Consider the following 17,424-nt stretch of genomic DNA (forward strand, 5'->3'; position numbering starts at 1 on the left):
TGACAGAGGGCTAGACTATTAAAATGGAAACAGGAATATTTTCTACTTTGTAGATTGTCTTCTACAAAGATCATCTTTTGCACAATTACACTTTCCCACTCTCTTTTCTTCCCCCCTGCCCTGAAGGTAGTTTCTTTTTCCCAAATCTGCTCTGTAAGTTCTTCCACTAATTGAGTTAAGTCGAATGCCCCTCTCCATACTATTTGGTGGAAGCTACTGAATTGCTAGGATAAACTAACTTTATATAACCACCTGAGATGGTATTCAGCAGGTTCTGACAGTTCTGGAGAACCGGTAGCAGAAATTTTGAATAGTTCAGAGAACCGAAAAATACCACCTCTGACTGGCCCCGCCCCCATCTATTCTCTGCCTCCCGAGTCCCAGTTGATTGGCTGGATCTTCTTTTGTTGCCCTGCACAGGAGAACGGAGCTGGAAAGCAGGTTAGTGGGGTGGGGAGGGAATAGGATTTTGCAGTATCCTTTCCCTGGAGTGGGATGGGAATGAAGATTTTACAGTATCCTTCCCCTGCCATGCCCACCAAGCCACACCATGTCCACCAAGGCACACCCACAGAACTGGTTGTAAAAAAAATTGAATCCCACCACTGATAACCACTCTTTATATAACCTAAAGGAAAAATTAGAAAATCCAGCAGTTCTCCTTCTCCTATAGGGGCCTCAGAAATCACTGTACAAAAGAGTTGACAGAAGGTATTTAGATTTACATTTAACATGTTCAATCCAAACTAAAGCATCCATAATCCAAGCCCCTATACAACATATGGAATAGCACATAAAGTGACAAACTCTTGGACTATTTTCTCGTCATTTTCAAATGGAAACTTTCCTCCTGTATATAACGTAGGTTTCTCTCGATTATGTAGCTCACTACTACTATGCTACCACCAAACTTCTTTTCCTCTCCAGCCATGTACACTTACACAACGGTGGATTTCAAAACATTTTCCTACCGGTTTGGCATGAGCGCGCGCTTTGCACACTAAATGCGTGCTTTGCGCATGCGCATCATTTTCAGCTCACCTTCTGCTGCAAGCCCTGTGTGTAAAACAGCTGACGCGCGGCAATCAGTTGTGCCGCGCAAAGCAGCTGAGGTTGAAAAGGTCAGTGTAGAGCTAGGGTGGGTGGGAGGGCCCAGCAGCTGATTGTCGGAGCGAACCAATTCATTCACAGATTATCCTCGGAGCTACCAGTTGGGCCGAACCCGTAGAATACCATCACTGCACTTACACTGATTTCAGTAGAAGAATAGTAATTATTGCTGCCACTGTATTAAATTAAATTTGCATAGAATACAACTATCATTCAAGATGTTTGTGTGGCACAGAAGCCTTGGCATTTATTATGCACCACTGAACTGAGATCCAGTTTTGTAGTATCAAGGACTTGTTTTCATGGCTTTCTGTATTATGAGTCCTGAATTTCCCTAATCAAACTTCCTCCCATTCCATTCCATCCAGTAAAATCTGTGATGATTTGTAGGCAAACATTCAGCTTCCTATATCTGGAGAAAAACATAACACCTTGTATCAGGAGTTCTCAAACTCACATGATTCTCTTCAGAATTGAATAGAAATTCAGAGAAATAAAAATAGTTACTATATTACATCAAATGAAATTTTGTTGGAGAACTAAATGTAATGTATACTTTTCCACAGTAAAGCCCCATTAATCAAGAAGGACTTTGTCTCTTTAGATTATGTCTATTCAGGAAGTCCTTGATTTATGATCACAATTGGGACCAGAATTTCTGTTGCTAAGCAAGTTAAGTCAGTCACACCCAATTTTATGACCCTTTTTGCCATGGTTAAGTGAATCCCTGCAGTTATTAAATGAACCATGCAATCATAATTTGAATTCAGTTTCCTCCATTGACTTTACTTGTCAGAAACCAGCTAGGAAGGTTGCAAATGGCAATTTACATGATACCGGGATGCTGCAAGGATTGTAAATACATAGCAGTTACTAAGCACCCAAATTTTGATCATGTAGCCCTAGGGGTGCTACAACAGTTAAGTGTGAGGACCAGTTGTAAACAGGGGCGGGATGCTACGGTTCAGCCCGGTTCTGTAGAACCAGTAGCTCTGAAGCTGTTTGGCCTACCCGCCTGCCACAGCTGCGTGGCACAGCTGAGGTTGAAAAAGCAAGAAAGAAGAGGATTTTCAAACGCTGCACACCCATGCACAGCACTTATCAGCTGTCCACGCAGCACAGCTGATGGCTTTTAAGAAATGGTCTACACACGCGTGCAAAACGCACTCTCACCAGGGGTGGGATTCTACCTGCTGGAGAATTGGCAAATCGCCCCGCCCCGCCCACTCACTCCTTACCTGGCATGCGGGCCATCAAACTTGCCTGCTAAGTTGCTATTTTTCCTTCCCCCTCCCCCCCCGACCATCAGCTGTTTTGCTGTGCTGGGAGATTTAGATTAGCTAGAAAGCAGGAAATTGTTGGATTTCTTGCTTTCTAGTTACTCTAAAAACAGCTGAGCCTGAAGCTTCTATTATTCAGTGCAGACTCAGCTAGAAGATGGCCGAAACAGAGATCTCTAAGTGAATCTGTGATTCTGTGAGCAACTCAATCTGCCTGCCTGCTTTGCCTGGTTTTGGGTAAAAGTTGCTTTTTTTAATAAAAAAAAAAAATCAATATTTACATACATAGTGTGTTCTGAATTAATTTTATGAGTTTGCTTGCAAGCAAATTTTATGTGACAGAATCAGATGAGCCGATGGCAGAAAGATAGATCTCTGAATGAATCTGTGATTCTGTGAGCAATTCAATCTGCCTGCCTGATTTGCGGTAAAAGTTGCTCTTTTTTAATAAAAAATTCAATATTTACATAAATATTTATAATATTTACATACAAGCCATGCCTAGCCAGTCACATGACCACCAAGCCACACCCAGCCAGCAAGCCATGCCCAGCTAGTCACATGACCACCAAGCTACACCCACAAATTAGGCCACACCCACAGAACCAATTGTTAAGAAATTTGAATCCCACCCCTGGTGGTAAATCACATTTTTCAATGGAACTGGAACTATGAACAGCCGTTAAATGAATGGTTGTAAGTTGAGGATTACCTGTATTAGATCTAGTTTAACACTGGAAAACACAGTTCCCTTTAAAAGGCCACAATGATCCACTATTGGGATTCACTTCTTCTGCAGCATCTTTTTATGCAATTGCTCTAAACCAGGGGTGTCAAACTCGATTTCACTGAGGGCCACATCAGGGTTGGGTTTGATCTCGGGGGGCTGGATGGCCATGGCGGCCGTGGCCGGAGTGAGCATAGCCAGCTTGACGTCACTCATGTCAAGGGGCACCTGTGGTGTCCCAGGAGGGGCTGGGGGGGATCCTCCTGCAGCCCTCTGCCAGTGAAAGCAGAGCCTGGGAGAGTCGTGCGCAGCCCTCCTGAGCTCTGATTTTGGTGGCAGAGGCACCCAGGCCGGTACTTCACTATTTCCAGGGCAACCCCACTGGCCAGATCTAAGCACCCTGGGAGCCCTGAGTTTGACATCCCTGCCCTAAACTGTTAAGAACCAGTTTTAAAGTGTATTAGCAAGTCCTTGAGTACTGAGTAGATTAGTAGCTAATCTTGAAACTTGTCCCAACCAGTATATCAGGTAAATACTTAGTATATTAAAAAAATTGTAAATAGCACATAATTGCTGTGGCTTCATAAATTACGCTTAGGTATCCAATCAGGATCTTTATTTTCAATGTAAGGCACAAAATGGCAAAAAAGTAAACAAACCAGAATTTTTGCTTCCTCTAGTAAGTATCATTTTAAATTTGTATGTGCTGGGTAATTCTTTTATCCTTTCAAGAAAAATCCCTATTGTTTATTTACAGAAAATATGATAGGAAAGTCTCATTAAAAAGTGTTTTGCTAAGATTATCTGAAACCAGGCTGTTTTTCTCCTTCACCAACTCGGCTGGATGTGGGCTGGGTGGGAGAGGAGACGGACAGGACTTATCAGGGTGGAGTCACATCCTTGAATTTCTACATCTCAGCCTGCGGCACAATTCAATTAACCAAACAGGAACTTGCTGAGGGCTTTCCTAAAATCAGCTCTTAATCTCCATTTGTATTCGATTATAGACACAATAATGAACTTACCCTGAATTAATTCAAAACTAGAAATAATCACCAATAAATAATCTTGAATTCTTTAGAAATGAAAATAATCTATTTTTACTAATTTATATGCAGAGGGGTTTTTTTTTAGTGATGGGGAGCCGTGGTGGCGCAGTGGATAGAATGCTGTATTACAGGCTAATTCTGCTGACTGCCAGCGGTTCGATCCTGACTGGCTCAAGCTTGACTCAGCCTTCCATCCTTCTGAGGTTGGTAAAATGAGGATCCAGATAGTTGGGGGCAATATGTCGCTTAGAGGTGGTTGTAAAGCATTGGGAAGTGGTATATAAGTCTAAGTGCTATTGCTATATGCCTGCCCAACTCACGAAAAGTAACTTTGGGGACGCAAACAACAGTTAAAGGTATTCCTCAACTTACAATTATTAGTTTAATGACCATTCAGAGTTACAATGGTAATAAAAAAACTGATTCATGTCCAGTCCTTACACTTAGCACTGTCACAGCCTCTTCGTAGTCATATGATCAGAATTTGGGTGCTTGGCAACTAGCATACATTTATGATGACTGGGGCATCCTGGGGTTGCATGATTGCCATCGGTGACCTTCCAGGGGGCTTCAGAGAAGCAAAGCCAAAAGGGAAGCCAGATTTGTTTAATGACCATAATGATTCTCTCAACAAATGCAGAAAAAATGTCATAAAATTGGCATGACTCAGTGACTACATCACTTAGCAACTGAAGACCCAGTCCCAATCAAAGTCATAAGCTGAGGACTACCTCTATAGAGTTATAGAGGAACATACAATCCAGATAAGGAATTAAGAATTACTCACAGATTAAAGTTTGACATTTTATCCGTGTGACTCCGCTCTTCAGTGGAAAGTCATTTACATACACCTGACCGTTCACATAAGTAATATTAAGGACAACCTAAAAAAAAATCCATAGAATAACATAGATTGAATGTACAGGATTATAAAAAGGGAGCTTTATACATTTCAAGATACAAGGTTGACCAAGTTTTGTTTAATTTACATAATCATGAGAGCAATTATCACAGTAAGTCATAAATATAAGAGATTCAAAATCAGTTACCATCCAAATGTGTTGATAAATTTGCCATCGTTATGCTTTCATCCTTTAAACGAATTAAAGATCATCACATACTGATCCCTCACTAGTTGTTCTTTTTTGTGTGTGTTCCCCCTGAGTCAATATGGATTCCTGGTGACTGTCTGGCCAAATCCCTGCACAGTCATAACTGTGAGGCAACAATCGATCAGTGGAATGGCTTTGCCTTCAGAAGTTGTGAGTGCTCTATCGCTAGAGGCTCTTAAGAAGAGACTGGGCAGTCATTTATCTGAAATGGAGCAGAGGGTTAGACTAGATGAATCCCACCCCCGCCCCTCCAACTCTATTATCCTGTTGTGTTTGTTCTTCTTGGTAAGATTTCAGATGCAGCTTGTCATTATCTTCTTCTTAGGACTGAAACAGATCCAGCTGGCTTTGTGCCTAAGGTAAGACTCCACCAAACTGGCTTGATCTCTTTACTACAGTATATTGCCACTGATTTTAATGATTTTGGATTGTATCCTAAAAATATAACCAGTGAAGTGTCTCTGTGTGGAAAAACAGGTCTTGCAAGAGGAGCAAGAAGCAGAATGTAACACTGTTTGATAGGAAGCCATCTAATGTCTGGCTGTAACTTAGATACTCATGCCACTGCTTCTCAGTTTTGCTTACCACGATTAACAGAACAGTTGCCTCGCTTGGGTAATAAAACATCTGCAAGTAAACAACCAAGCTGAGAGAGCACTAAGGACTCTCACTTTATTGATTAGTCTGTTAAGTTAAATCAGTCCTTTAACTCAAGACTGGTACCTTGGACTTCTAACCAGCAGTGGAAAACCATGTCCTCAGTTTCTCCAAGCTAAGTGTTGGGAAGCTAAGAGTTGGGAACATGAACAGTATTATCTCAGGAACAGCCAGTGAAAAACAGCTAGGCCAGTTGTCACCGTCAACTGAGAGAAGCTGAGCAAGGGTCCACATGTTATCCACAGGACATCATAATCTGTCAGTTCATGGTATAAAACTATGTACTACTGACAACTATTATGTCTGAAAGAAGTACACATACAAAATGCATACATTCAGGCACATTGCTATATATATATAATAATGCCAATTAAGCACCAAATTTGGAACCCAACAAATAACCTTCTAACTTTTATAAACACATAGAAGGTAGTACAAATATAACAAATTATTTATTGGAAGGAATTATTGAATATTCCTAAAATGTTAATGAACAACTCGGTATATTTACTGTAGTACCATGTTTCCCCACAAAATAAGACTGGATCTTACATTAATTTGCTCAAAAAGATGCATTACTGGTTAGGTCTTATTTACGGGAAAATATGGCACTAAATGCATCCGACTGGCTGACGATCTTAACTGAGATTTATTTTGGGGATAGGGCTTATATTACGAGCATCCTGAAAAATCATGCTAAGAGTTATTTTCCGGTTGGATCTTATTTTGCGGGAAACAAAGATGAAAGATAACGGATAATCAGAATTGGAAGGGATCTTGTAGGTCATCTAGTCCAACCCCCAAGCGGGAGACCCTACAACATTTCTGACAAGTGGCAGTCCAATCTCTTCTTGAAAGTCTCAAGTGATGGCGCTCCCACAACTTCCAAGGGAAAGCTGTTCTATTGGTTGATTGTTCTCACTGTCAGAAAGTTTCTCATTATTTCCAGGTTGAATCTCTCCTTGTTTAGTTTCCATCCATTATTCCTTGTCTGGCGTACAGGCGCTTTAGAAAATAGCTTGATCCCTTCCTCCCTGTGGCAGCCCCTCAAATATTGGAAGATCGCTATCATGTCTCCCCTGGTCCTTCTCTTCACTAGACTAGCCAAGCCCAGTTCTTCATATGTTTTAGTCACAGTATTGTAGTAACTAGAAAGACCCTTAAGCTGATTTTCTTCTGATGAATCACAATAGAAAAAAGAAAAGACTTTGCTAAAGAAAGTACCAGGAATTTGAACATACAATACAATACCTGTCTTTCCTGAATATCCCCGGTGGTTTCCAGTATATTTACTTTAATCTTGATGTCTTCCTGAAATAAAGGAATGACAGAAAAAGAAAAAAGAGAAAAAGAAAGAAATATTCAGTAGAGGTTATAAACTGAATAAGGTGCTTCATTCAATTCTTAGTTTGTGAGACAAATTTATGTTTCAATCCACAATGTGGTCTGTCAAGATCTAGCATTTCTAAAGTCTGTGTCTAAGTAACCAGAGTCGAAAAACTGAAGGAGAAACAAAATGCCATAAACAGGTTCAGTGACCACAGAGTATTAATAGGGGCCAGTATGGTGCATATAACTATAAGATCCCAAAGTGCCTTTTATACCTAATCGTGCATACTATGCTGTCCATGAACACAAATTAAACAATCAGATGATTTTCTGTACTGAAATGTCTAACAGATCCTGGGAAAGTGCAGGTCAGATGTAATAGATATAGATGGAAACAGGACTACTACAGAAAATCTAAATACAGGGGAAGAGGAAAATGTGAGAAATAGGTTCAGAATAACTTTGCCTTAATTACATTAGCTGAAGAATTGTTTTCATATGCTTTCTATTATAATACTTTGCTATCAATAAAGAATATTCCAAAACTAAAGTGTTTTTTATTTACTGTGTTTGCCTATCACTAAAGGCTTGACGTGTGCAGTCAAATTGTCCATACATTCTGGATTGAACTCTAAATAATGAGAAGCTATGTTCATGTAAATCTTATGTGATTCAACATATACTCATCCTAATTAGTGGCATAATCCTCACAATAATTGCAATATGAGCAACCAAAAATTTTACTATGCATATTTGACTGAGCCACCTTAATTTCTAAAAGAGACCTACTGAAATCAACAGGATTGAAATTTGATAGGTTATTAATGGGTTTCTCTGAAGTCTTGCTGTGCTGCTTTATTATGGAGGGAGGAGGCATGTTCCTATAAGGAATGAGCAAAGATATCCAGGAGAGAATGCCAAAAACTTATACAGTAGAACCTCTGGTCACAAACACTTCTGACTATGACAAAATCGGGTTCTGACCAAAAAATGCACAATTTTTTTGTGTGTAGCCGATTTCCTCTTTTACGCCATTATTTTGTAAGCGCCAAATTTTGTAAGTGCTAAATACCAAAATTAGGTTCGGGTCACGACCAAATCTGGTTCCAACCAAAGTTATGGAATGAATTATAGTCATGACCAGAGGTTCTACTGTAATCTCTCAAGGCTTGGGCATCATTCCAGCTGCCCAGCTAACACACGTAGGTACCTATATTGGACAGCAGCAATATTGGAAGATACTAAACGCGAATAATTGCTTTAGTGACAATGTCAAAGCCATTGTTTCGTTTTGTGCTGGAGGACAAATGGAAAATAATTCCTGTATTACCAAGAGAGTCATATAGATATATAATAAAAACTGACTGACACTATAATGCCAGATGATAAGCCCTTTAGGTCATGCTAGAGAAACCACTGAGAATCTTTTAGAATACCGATCTGTTCATGACGTGACTAAATTAAGAAATGTAGGGTGCCTAGTTGTCAACTCAACACGCAGGAAAAGAAAATTCAAAATTGCAGAGACAGAATTACAATAGGAACATGGAACGTAAGAATGATGATAATGGAAAGCTCAAAACAGTGGAAGATGAAATTAATCATCTACGGTCTTAGGACTAAGAAGGAATGGTCGTCTTTCTTAGTCAGGAACAAAATATAGCAAGGCCTGTACTTGGATATAGCACAATCAGGGACTAAATAATATCAATTAGACTTCACAGACAACCCTTCAACATGACAATTATCCCAGTGTACCCTCCAACTACAGGTAGTCCTCAACATACAACAGTTTGTTTAGTGACTGTTCGAAGTTACAACAGCACTGAAAAAAAGATTTTATGGCTCTTTTTTCACACTTATGACCAGCTAGTTTCCTAACATGCTCTTTAGTATATTGCATGAACTCAGTTATGTTAACTAAATGTTCTTCCCTGCAATGTTATTTTATGTTATTTCTGTTGTTTTAAAATTTGATTGTTTTTTATTATGTTTTATCCAGTTTTATCCAGGGTTACGAATACAAGGTGGGTTACCACGTATATTTATTAAGCAAACGAATAAATAGGCGGGTCATTTTTAAAGAGAACATCAGAAATCACCCTGAAGTTCTCAACCTCATGGATCAAGAACCAGAGGGACTATCAAACGAAATCAAACAAGTTGCTAACCCTGAAAAGTTAAAAGGACTAAAAATCAGAAGAAAACAACCAGATAACAATCAGCAGATATGCCAAGAAAAGAAGAGAAGCAAAAGCAAAGGAAGACAAAGAATTCGGAAAGGAATTTAACAAAGAATTTTGGAGAGCTGTTAGAAGAGACAAGAAGCAGAATTAAGATGTTATCTGTAAAGATATCAAATATGAACATAAACACAGAAAAACAAGGTCTTCCCAAAGATCTCCACTGTAGGAACCATATCCTGGGTTACAGAAGAAAGTCCCTACAATTGGTAAATGTACGTCAAGGGACAGATAGTAAGTGATTAAAATAGGATCCAACAAATAAGAAATGAGTATATTGAAATTCTATACAATAGAGATATCAACATCCAAGATATCTTAGAAAAAATACTGTATTTATAAAAGCCTTTAGTATTAGAGCAAGAAACTTCAAACTTGACAGCTTTAAGACTTGTGGATTTCAACTCCCAGAATTCCTGAGCTAACATGATTGGAGGAGGAATTCTGGGAGTTGGAGTCCACAAGTCTTAAAGCTAACAAGTTTGAAGACCCCTGTAATAGAGGATGAAGTTAGTTTAGCACGGTAATCATTAGTAAGTCATTACAGGTAGTCCTTGACTTACAACAGTTCATTTAGTGACTGTTCAAAGTTACAGTGGAACTGAAAAAAGTGACATCACTGCTTTTCACACTTACAACCATTGCTGCATCCTCATGGACATGTGATCAAAATTCACATGCTTGATAACCGAGTCACATTTATAACGGTTGCAGTGCCCCGGGATCAGGAGATCACTTTTTGTGACCTTCTAACCAGCAAAGTTGATGGGGAAGCCAGATTCATTTAACAACCATGTTACTAACTTAATAATTGCAGTGATTCACTTAATAACAGACAAGGTTTTAAAATGGGGCAAAATTCAAAATTGAACAAGTGTCTCATTTAGCAACAGACATTTTGGCCCTAACTGTGGTCGTAAGTCAAGGACTACCTGTACTAAGTCAGAACGCAAGAGGTATTGATGGAATAGCTACAGAAATAAAGCAAGCAAAAGAGGAAGATTCAATAAAAACTGAAACCAATTATGCCAATAACTCATAATGGCCAACAGATTGGAAGAAGTCAATCTATAAACCTACAACAAAAAAGGAACTTAACTGGGTGTGCAAACTATTATATCTTTAATTTCACATGCTAGCAAAATAATACCTAGCATCATTCAACACAGGTTACAACCTTACATGGAAAGGGAGATACAAGATATTCCACCTCACTTTAGGCAGGCCAAGGAACAAGAAAAATTATTGCTGATGCATACTGGATTGTAAGAAAAACAATCATGCAGTCAATAGTTTTCTCTACGATATTCTATGGAACTTGGACTGTGAGGAAGCAGGCTAGCAAGAATAGATCCTTGAATACTGATGCACGGAGGAGACTCCCAAGAATACAGTGGATAAGCAAGGGAAATGTACAGGTTTATATTTGGGGGGGGAGGACGACTGCCATAGTGTGACTGACTGTACTTTTTTGTTTTATGATTTTGTGTGCGCACAATAAAATAGAACAGCTCCTACCCAGGGGTGGGATTCAAAAATCTCAACAACCGGTTGGTTCACTGCCCAGTTGCTGGGTGGGCATGTCCATGGTGGGGGTGGCCTACTGGAACTTCCAGGAGGGCTGTTTTTCATCCTCCCAAGGGTCCGGAAGCTTCCCTCGGGCCTCTGGGAGGGCGAAAACAGTCTGCCCCAAGCTCTGGAGGTCCTCTGGAAGCCGGAAACAGGCCTATTTTTCCCCCTCCCAGAGCCTCCATGAGGACCCTGCACTTACCTGCATCAAAAATGGGCTGTGTAGAGACTCCTGGGAGGGGGGGGGAGGGGCCAGCTAGTCGGTTCAAATACTGGTTCGGTGAACCAGATGCAAATGTAACATCCAGTTTTTCCGAACCAGTAGAATCTCAGCCCAAAGACCAAGACCAGGGAAGATTTTTTTTTGTATTTTTATGTGCAAATATATTTACAGGAATTGGGGAAAAAGCAGAACTATTTATAGCACTGTGTCCAAACTTGCCAGTTTCTTCCTCTCTCCCGTTTCTCACAAATCTTAAAATTTTCTCTTTCTGCTTTCCACAAGTATTTGCCAATAAACATTCACTTCACTGCTTAGCTGCCAACTCCCTTTTTTCCCTTCTCCTTCTCCCACAGCTTTTTAAGGAGAGTGAGAGAGAAAGAGAGAGGGAATTAGCTGGGTTACTTTGCGGTGCACTTAAAAGGGTTTCTTCCAGCTTTCTCAGACCTTGACAGTCATCACCCTGCATTAATGTTGCATGATACATCTCCCTCTAGGTCTTCTGCCCAACCTATCCTGGTCTGAGAGTTCCTCCAGGTGTCCTTTTGCAGGAAGCGATCCATCTGGCTGTGCCTCCATCTACTTTGGGTTTGGAATAAAGCACATTCCTCTCTCTGGTTTTACATTTCTTCTCTCTTTCACCTATAACCAACATCTTCATTCTTCTGGGGTCAGAAAATAGAAACTGCCCATTTCCAATGTTCCAGCACATACAGTACATCGCTCTCCAGCTATCATCTTCCCACACAGTGACTCCAAAGACACTTATTATCTCAATGTTCAGCGTGACACAGACTATCTCTCTCCATCTTTCTTCATGCTGTCTCTCCACTTTATGGCCCAAATTGGCAATATCTCCCCCTAACAATTGAACTCAGTGACTCTTGCAGCAGCAATCTTAAGAAAAAGGGTTGCTTCATCTTTTCTATATAAACCATTTCTGCAAACAAAAATCTCTAGACTCCGTTTCCACCATAATGAAAAGAGAAAAAAAGAAAAGAAACAATAGCCAGAAGATGGAAAGTAGTTTGGGAGACAATTCTGAGCACAATGTAATTCCATAAGAAAAGGTAAAGCACGACTTTCTCCACAGCCTTCACTACAATGATTCCCAACCAACCGGCTACATTTTACATACATGACTTTTGATCATCACCTTTTAGGGAGAAATGCTTGTGTCTAGTAGCGTTTGTGTGCGCGCTGAGTCATGGGACCATTCATTCTGTGTGAATTGTCATTCCAAGGGAAATAAAGTATTATTTTGAAGATAAAACTAATGAAGAAAGTGCTAGAAGCTGGGAAGACAAAGCACAACCAGCCACAGTTAAACACTCAATCCTGCCAAAGGTAACATTCAGAGCAGAACTCCAATCAGGTTATGCTTTTACTACTGGGACCAAACCATAAAAGAAGACATTCTTTTTTTCCTTTTTGCATTCATTTGTGTTTTATTCTTGGAGATTGCCTGAACAAGTCCCTGCAGTTCTCTTGACATGGTTTTTCAAAAGTGGTTTGTCATTGCCTTCTAGAACGGAGAGAAAGTAACAGGCTCCAGATCATCAAGCTGGCTTGGTGCCTAGAAGGCCTGGTTACCTGGTTTCTGGTTTGATGCCTTAACCACTAGACCAAACTCTTCCTCAAATCAATGTATCTATTTTTAAGAAGGGTTGTGCATATTGTTTCATAATTGGCACTAACACATTTAGTTTTCCATTCCTAGAAATCAAATTTAAATGAGCAATTTTATGTAGATTTTCTAGTTTATACGTGTATATTTTTCTACTCTGCTTTATTTGGTATGAAAATAAATGTTCTAAGTAATTTCTAACATGAACACTTGTAAAGTGGCTGCATGTATTAGGGCAGGAGTGTCACTTGGTTTCATTGAGGGCTGCACCAGGGTTGTGTTTGACCTTGGGGAGGGGTTGCGATGGGCGTGGCCAGGGTGGGCATGACCAGCTTGACATCACTTGTGTTGGGGGCACCTATGGTGGCCTGAGCACTCTACCAGCGAAAACAGGCTCCCAAGCTCCATTTTCAGCTGCAGTGGCATCCTGCAAACTTCTGCCACACGTGGCCCTCCTGAGCTCTGTTTTCACTGGCAGAGGCACCTCAGGCTGGTCCTTTGCTGTTTCCAGGGTGGCCCCATGAGCCAGATCTAAGCACCCTGCAGGGCAGATCTGGCCCCCAGGCCTTGAGTTTAACATCCCTGTATCAGGGCAACACAATCTTGCTTGCTAAATAGGTAGTTACTCTATTAAAATTTCAGCTTGCAATCTTATTAATTTAAACACATTTCTCTCAAAAAAGTTTAAAAGCCTACTGTATACACGAGACAAAACATAAGCATCAAAGAAATTAATTTGGATCTGAAAGTTTCTTGCCTTAATCGGTAAGTACCACATTATCTTTTTTTTACACATTATAGTTACGGAACAATGACTACTAAATTCTTCTCCCTTGTGGCTTCCCAGAATCCTCGTATTGCCAAATATATACTATCTATATTGTATGACATAGTGGAAGTACTTCCTTAGTGCATTTAATCATCTTCTATTTCAAAACTCTCCAGGCTTTTCCACAATAATTCTGAGTATTAGATTACACTGTGATTTCTCTGACTCGAATGCAAAAAATGACCAACTCATTTCAACAAACCAAAGATGATGTGGCAGCTGTGAACATTTCATCTTAGAAAAATCGGAGAGGGGAGAAAGTACATTATTGCATAAATATTTGGAAAGGCACAGGAATTGTGTAACAGTGGACTTGCACGACAATTGCATGAACCAATTTACTGCACATATTTGTTTATCTTTTCATATTTTTAACTTGTCCTATTAACAACTGCTTGAAGTTCTATTCTAAAAAAATTGCCTTCTGAAAAGAAATTATACCAGGAGGTTTTGTGATCAAACTAATCAATCAAGATATTTGGAGCCTTCACATTTGGGAAAGGAAATTAGATACATTTGTCATTCATCAGCAGAAGCATCCACAACTGACTAAAACAAGAGATCTTATTCTCATTTGCTACAAAATGAATAACTCGGGCATGAAATGAATACAATACCTTGAAGATATAATATGGTAGATGGAAAGAGAATTCGCTGTCAGTCTTTTTAGGGAGAGCTTAATCTACTATTCTTCAGCCACTTTTCAAATCTTCAGATAAACTACTTGCTTAGAATAAACTTGAGTAAAACAATCAGGAAAAGAAGCAAATACATTGGAAGAAGTGGAAGTAAGGAAATAAACCTTCAGCATGAGCTTGACTCCTGATGCCTTCAGAAGATATCCATATTATTTTCTTGGCAACAGTCTGAAAGAGGTTTTCATTGTCTTTCTTTAGCATATTTCTGATCATGCCAATCTGGTATTTCCTGGACATTTCCCATCCAAGTACTATGCTGCCACCGTTGAAGTCTGAGGTAAAGTTGATATCTCTTCATTTACACCAATGAATAGTATTTTTTAAATAATAAAGTATTTCCATATTTTGTTTAGACTGAGAACAAAAGTTTTTGGTTTGTTGGCTGAGTGGAGCAGTGAAGTAAGGAAAACCCCTTCTGCATGAAGCTTGACTCCTGATGCCTTCAAAACACATCCATGTAGTTTTTCTTGGCAATAGTCTGGAAGCAGGTTTTCATTGTCTTCCTTCAGCAAACTCTATTTTTATGCTGAGTATCTTCTACATCTTCATTCTCTGAGGTTGAAGGTTAAGGGAGGGAGGGAGGCAGAAGAATCCCAACATGGTCTGCTATTTCATTTCTTGTACTTAATCACCTTTTTTGCATGTAATTATCATCTCTCTTGCATGTAATCATCTTCTCTATAGTGAAGAATCACCCTAGGCAAAAAACGGGGTCAGGACTAAGGATGTAGGGAGATTCTCTGCTTTTAAAGAATGATCCTCAAATTCATATTCCTGCCCTGCTGTAAAATACAGAGGCTCTCCCATATGGCTTTGAAAAACAACCTACTGTTATTAAAGTAGGGCTGAGAATCAAGGTCTACCTCAGCTAAGTAAATATAGACCTGTAATCTTTGTTTTGACAGCTCTCCATAAAGTCAATTATTTATTAAAATACTCCATGGTAAACCAGAAGTAAAACTAAGCAAATGTTTTATATGTGTGCAATAGAGTTTGTGGGTTCTTTAATCAATTATCATGACAGTTAACTACATCAAATATTTAGAAATAATGTCTAAAACCACTAGTCCGTGATGTTTAAACTTCAAACTAAGACAAATATAACAGGTGACTGCTTTAGCCAGGGCAACAGGATAACAAATGCATCACAATGCCTGAAATATTTCATTCATGTTTGACAAAGACAGAAATACGGAAACAGACTTCTTAGAACATACTGTTCTTTCCATAAAGAGCAGGTTTATTACACAAAGTACTCAATCCCCCAAATCAAATTGCATTACTACAAAGATTAAAATCTAATATGGTAGCAAGTTATATATCTAAAAGGACAAGATGCTGGGTATTGTATTCAAGACACACATACACACACACACACAGATACACAAGATCTGGATCACACCTTTTTGTAAAATCATTAATTCACAAAGCACTCCTTCCAAACAGACGGGAAAAGAAGAATTCCCATATACAAACTGCATAAATCTTAGTTATCCCGACACGTACTACAGAACTCAGTTTTGCAAATGGACTTGGCAGACAAGCCACCAGCATGGCAACATTGCGTGTCCCTCCTTTAGTAGATCTCTCTTCTAAACCACCATGAGCCGATACTCATACAAAGCGGGGTGCCGAATCACACCTTCCGCTCCCCCACTTAGGGCTTTGAAGGGAGACCTGATCTTTTCTCTTCTCCCCAGCCCTACACCCCGCATACGCACACAAACACGTTTTCGGGGCCGGAAGCCGAAGCTTCCCAGGAAACTTTCCCTTGCCTACCTGGCTTACCACCTGGGAGAAGGCGGCTGTCGGATTCGGGGCGAAAAGGCTCGGAGGCAGCAGAAGGAGCCCTGCCATCAGCCCGAGCAACTCCCGTGGCCCCAGCGCTGCCTCCATCTTGGGAACTGCGCATTAAAACTAAGTGAAACATCAACAAAGCAAAAGGCGGCGACGCGCCGAGCAGAAGCTGGGAGGAGTCCGGCGGGCCCAGGAGAAGGAAATAGCCGGGAAGGATGCGATACAAGCCGAGATGGCGAGCGGGGGCGAGGCGCTTCCAAGGTCGGGGCACGGAAAAGGCGGCGTAGCAGTGATTTCCCTTCGGTGGATGCCTCTGAAGAAGTGAAGACAAGGAAATCAAGGCGGGAGGGCAAGCGTCCTCCGCATCCCGGCCCCGCTCCGATCAAATGCAAAAAAAGCTTTCTGGCTTTAAAACGAGGATTGGCGGAGCGCATCACAATAAGACCCCTTTCATTTAGTTGGACGTGATGAACCAGTAGCAGGTCAGAAGAGACTAAAGAAAAACTTGGTGGTAATTTTAAAAAATAAAACAAAATTCGTATTAAGGCCAATCCTTGATTAACAAAATACTTTTACAACTTTCTATGGAGATTCTCAGTCATCCAGGTCATGGTTATTCCAAAGATGCTTTTCCTTGAAGTTGTCTCTTGAAAAAACACCTTTGGGTTTTACAACTTTCCCAAGAATTCAGCACTGGGCACTGTTTGCTCCCCAACTGCATTTGAGCCTCACCAGATTAGCCCCACCCCGCCCCCTTTTTAAAAATATTTTTTCTTTAATCAATTAGCCTGATAAAAAATGTCTTGAAACTCAAGATCTTGTTTATCATAAATTAATTATTAACATGCTCCCTCCTGTTCCCATTCACGTAGTTTTCATCTGTATGTTTGGTTCAAAATACTGTATAGATGCTCGTAAAAAACCTTGACCTTCCCATTTGGTGTAGTGAGGCCAACCTCAATTATATACAGTACACATGTGGTTTTGCTTAGTTTTTTTTAAAAAAATATCAGATTGGCCACTGCAAGATGGCTGGGACACTAATCAGGGAGGACTGTAGGCACCAATTTGCAAATAAACTGGCAGAGCATCTACCATATGTATATTTCTCCGCCTCAGAAGTATTTAAATCTGTCATGATAGACAGAGGCAAACCCTCTGTTTACCTGGCAGCTCA

The 17,424-nt window shown here is 40.1% G+C and overlaps 1 protein-coding gene across 1 annotated transcript in view; it reads right to left on the bottom strand.

Annotated features, from left to right (window-relative positions):
* The window catches only part of GINM1 (glycosylated integral membrane protein 1), a 30,540-nt gene extending 14,182 nt beyond the window's left edge, over positions 1-16,358 (bottom strand). Inside the window, exons 1-3 of the mRNA XM_026705647.2 lie at positions 16,230-16,358; positions 7,187-7,246; positions 4,954-5,050 (exon numbers count right to left, since the gene is read on the bottom strand). Of these exons, the coding sequence (XP_026561432.1) occupies positions 4,954-5,050; positions 7,187-7,246; positions 16,230-16,346 (274 nt within the window). The 5' untranslated portion in view covers positions 16,347-16,358. The remainder of the gene's footprint in view (positions 1-4,953; positions 5,051-7,186; positions 7,247-16,229) is intronic.
* Positions 16,359-17,424: the final 1,066 nt, after the last annotated feature.

Source organism: Pseudonaja textilis, chromosome 1 (assembly GCF_049901715.1).
Source record: "Pseudonaja textilis isolate UNSWEBS1 chromosome 1, rPseTex1.2, whole genome shotgun sequence".
NCBI classification, from domain to species: domain Eukaryota; kingdom Metazoa; phylum Chordata; class Lepidosauria; order Squamata; family Elapidae; genus Pseudonaja; species Pseudonaja textilis.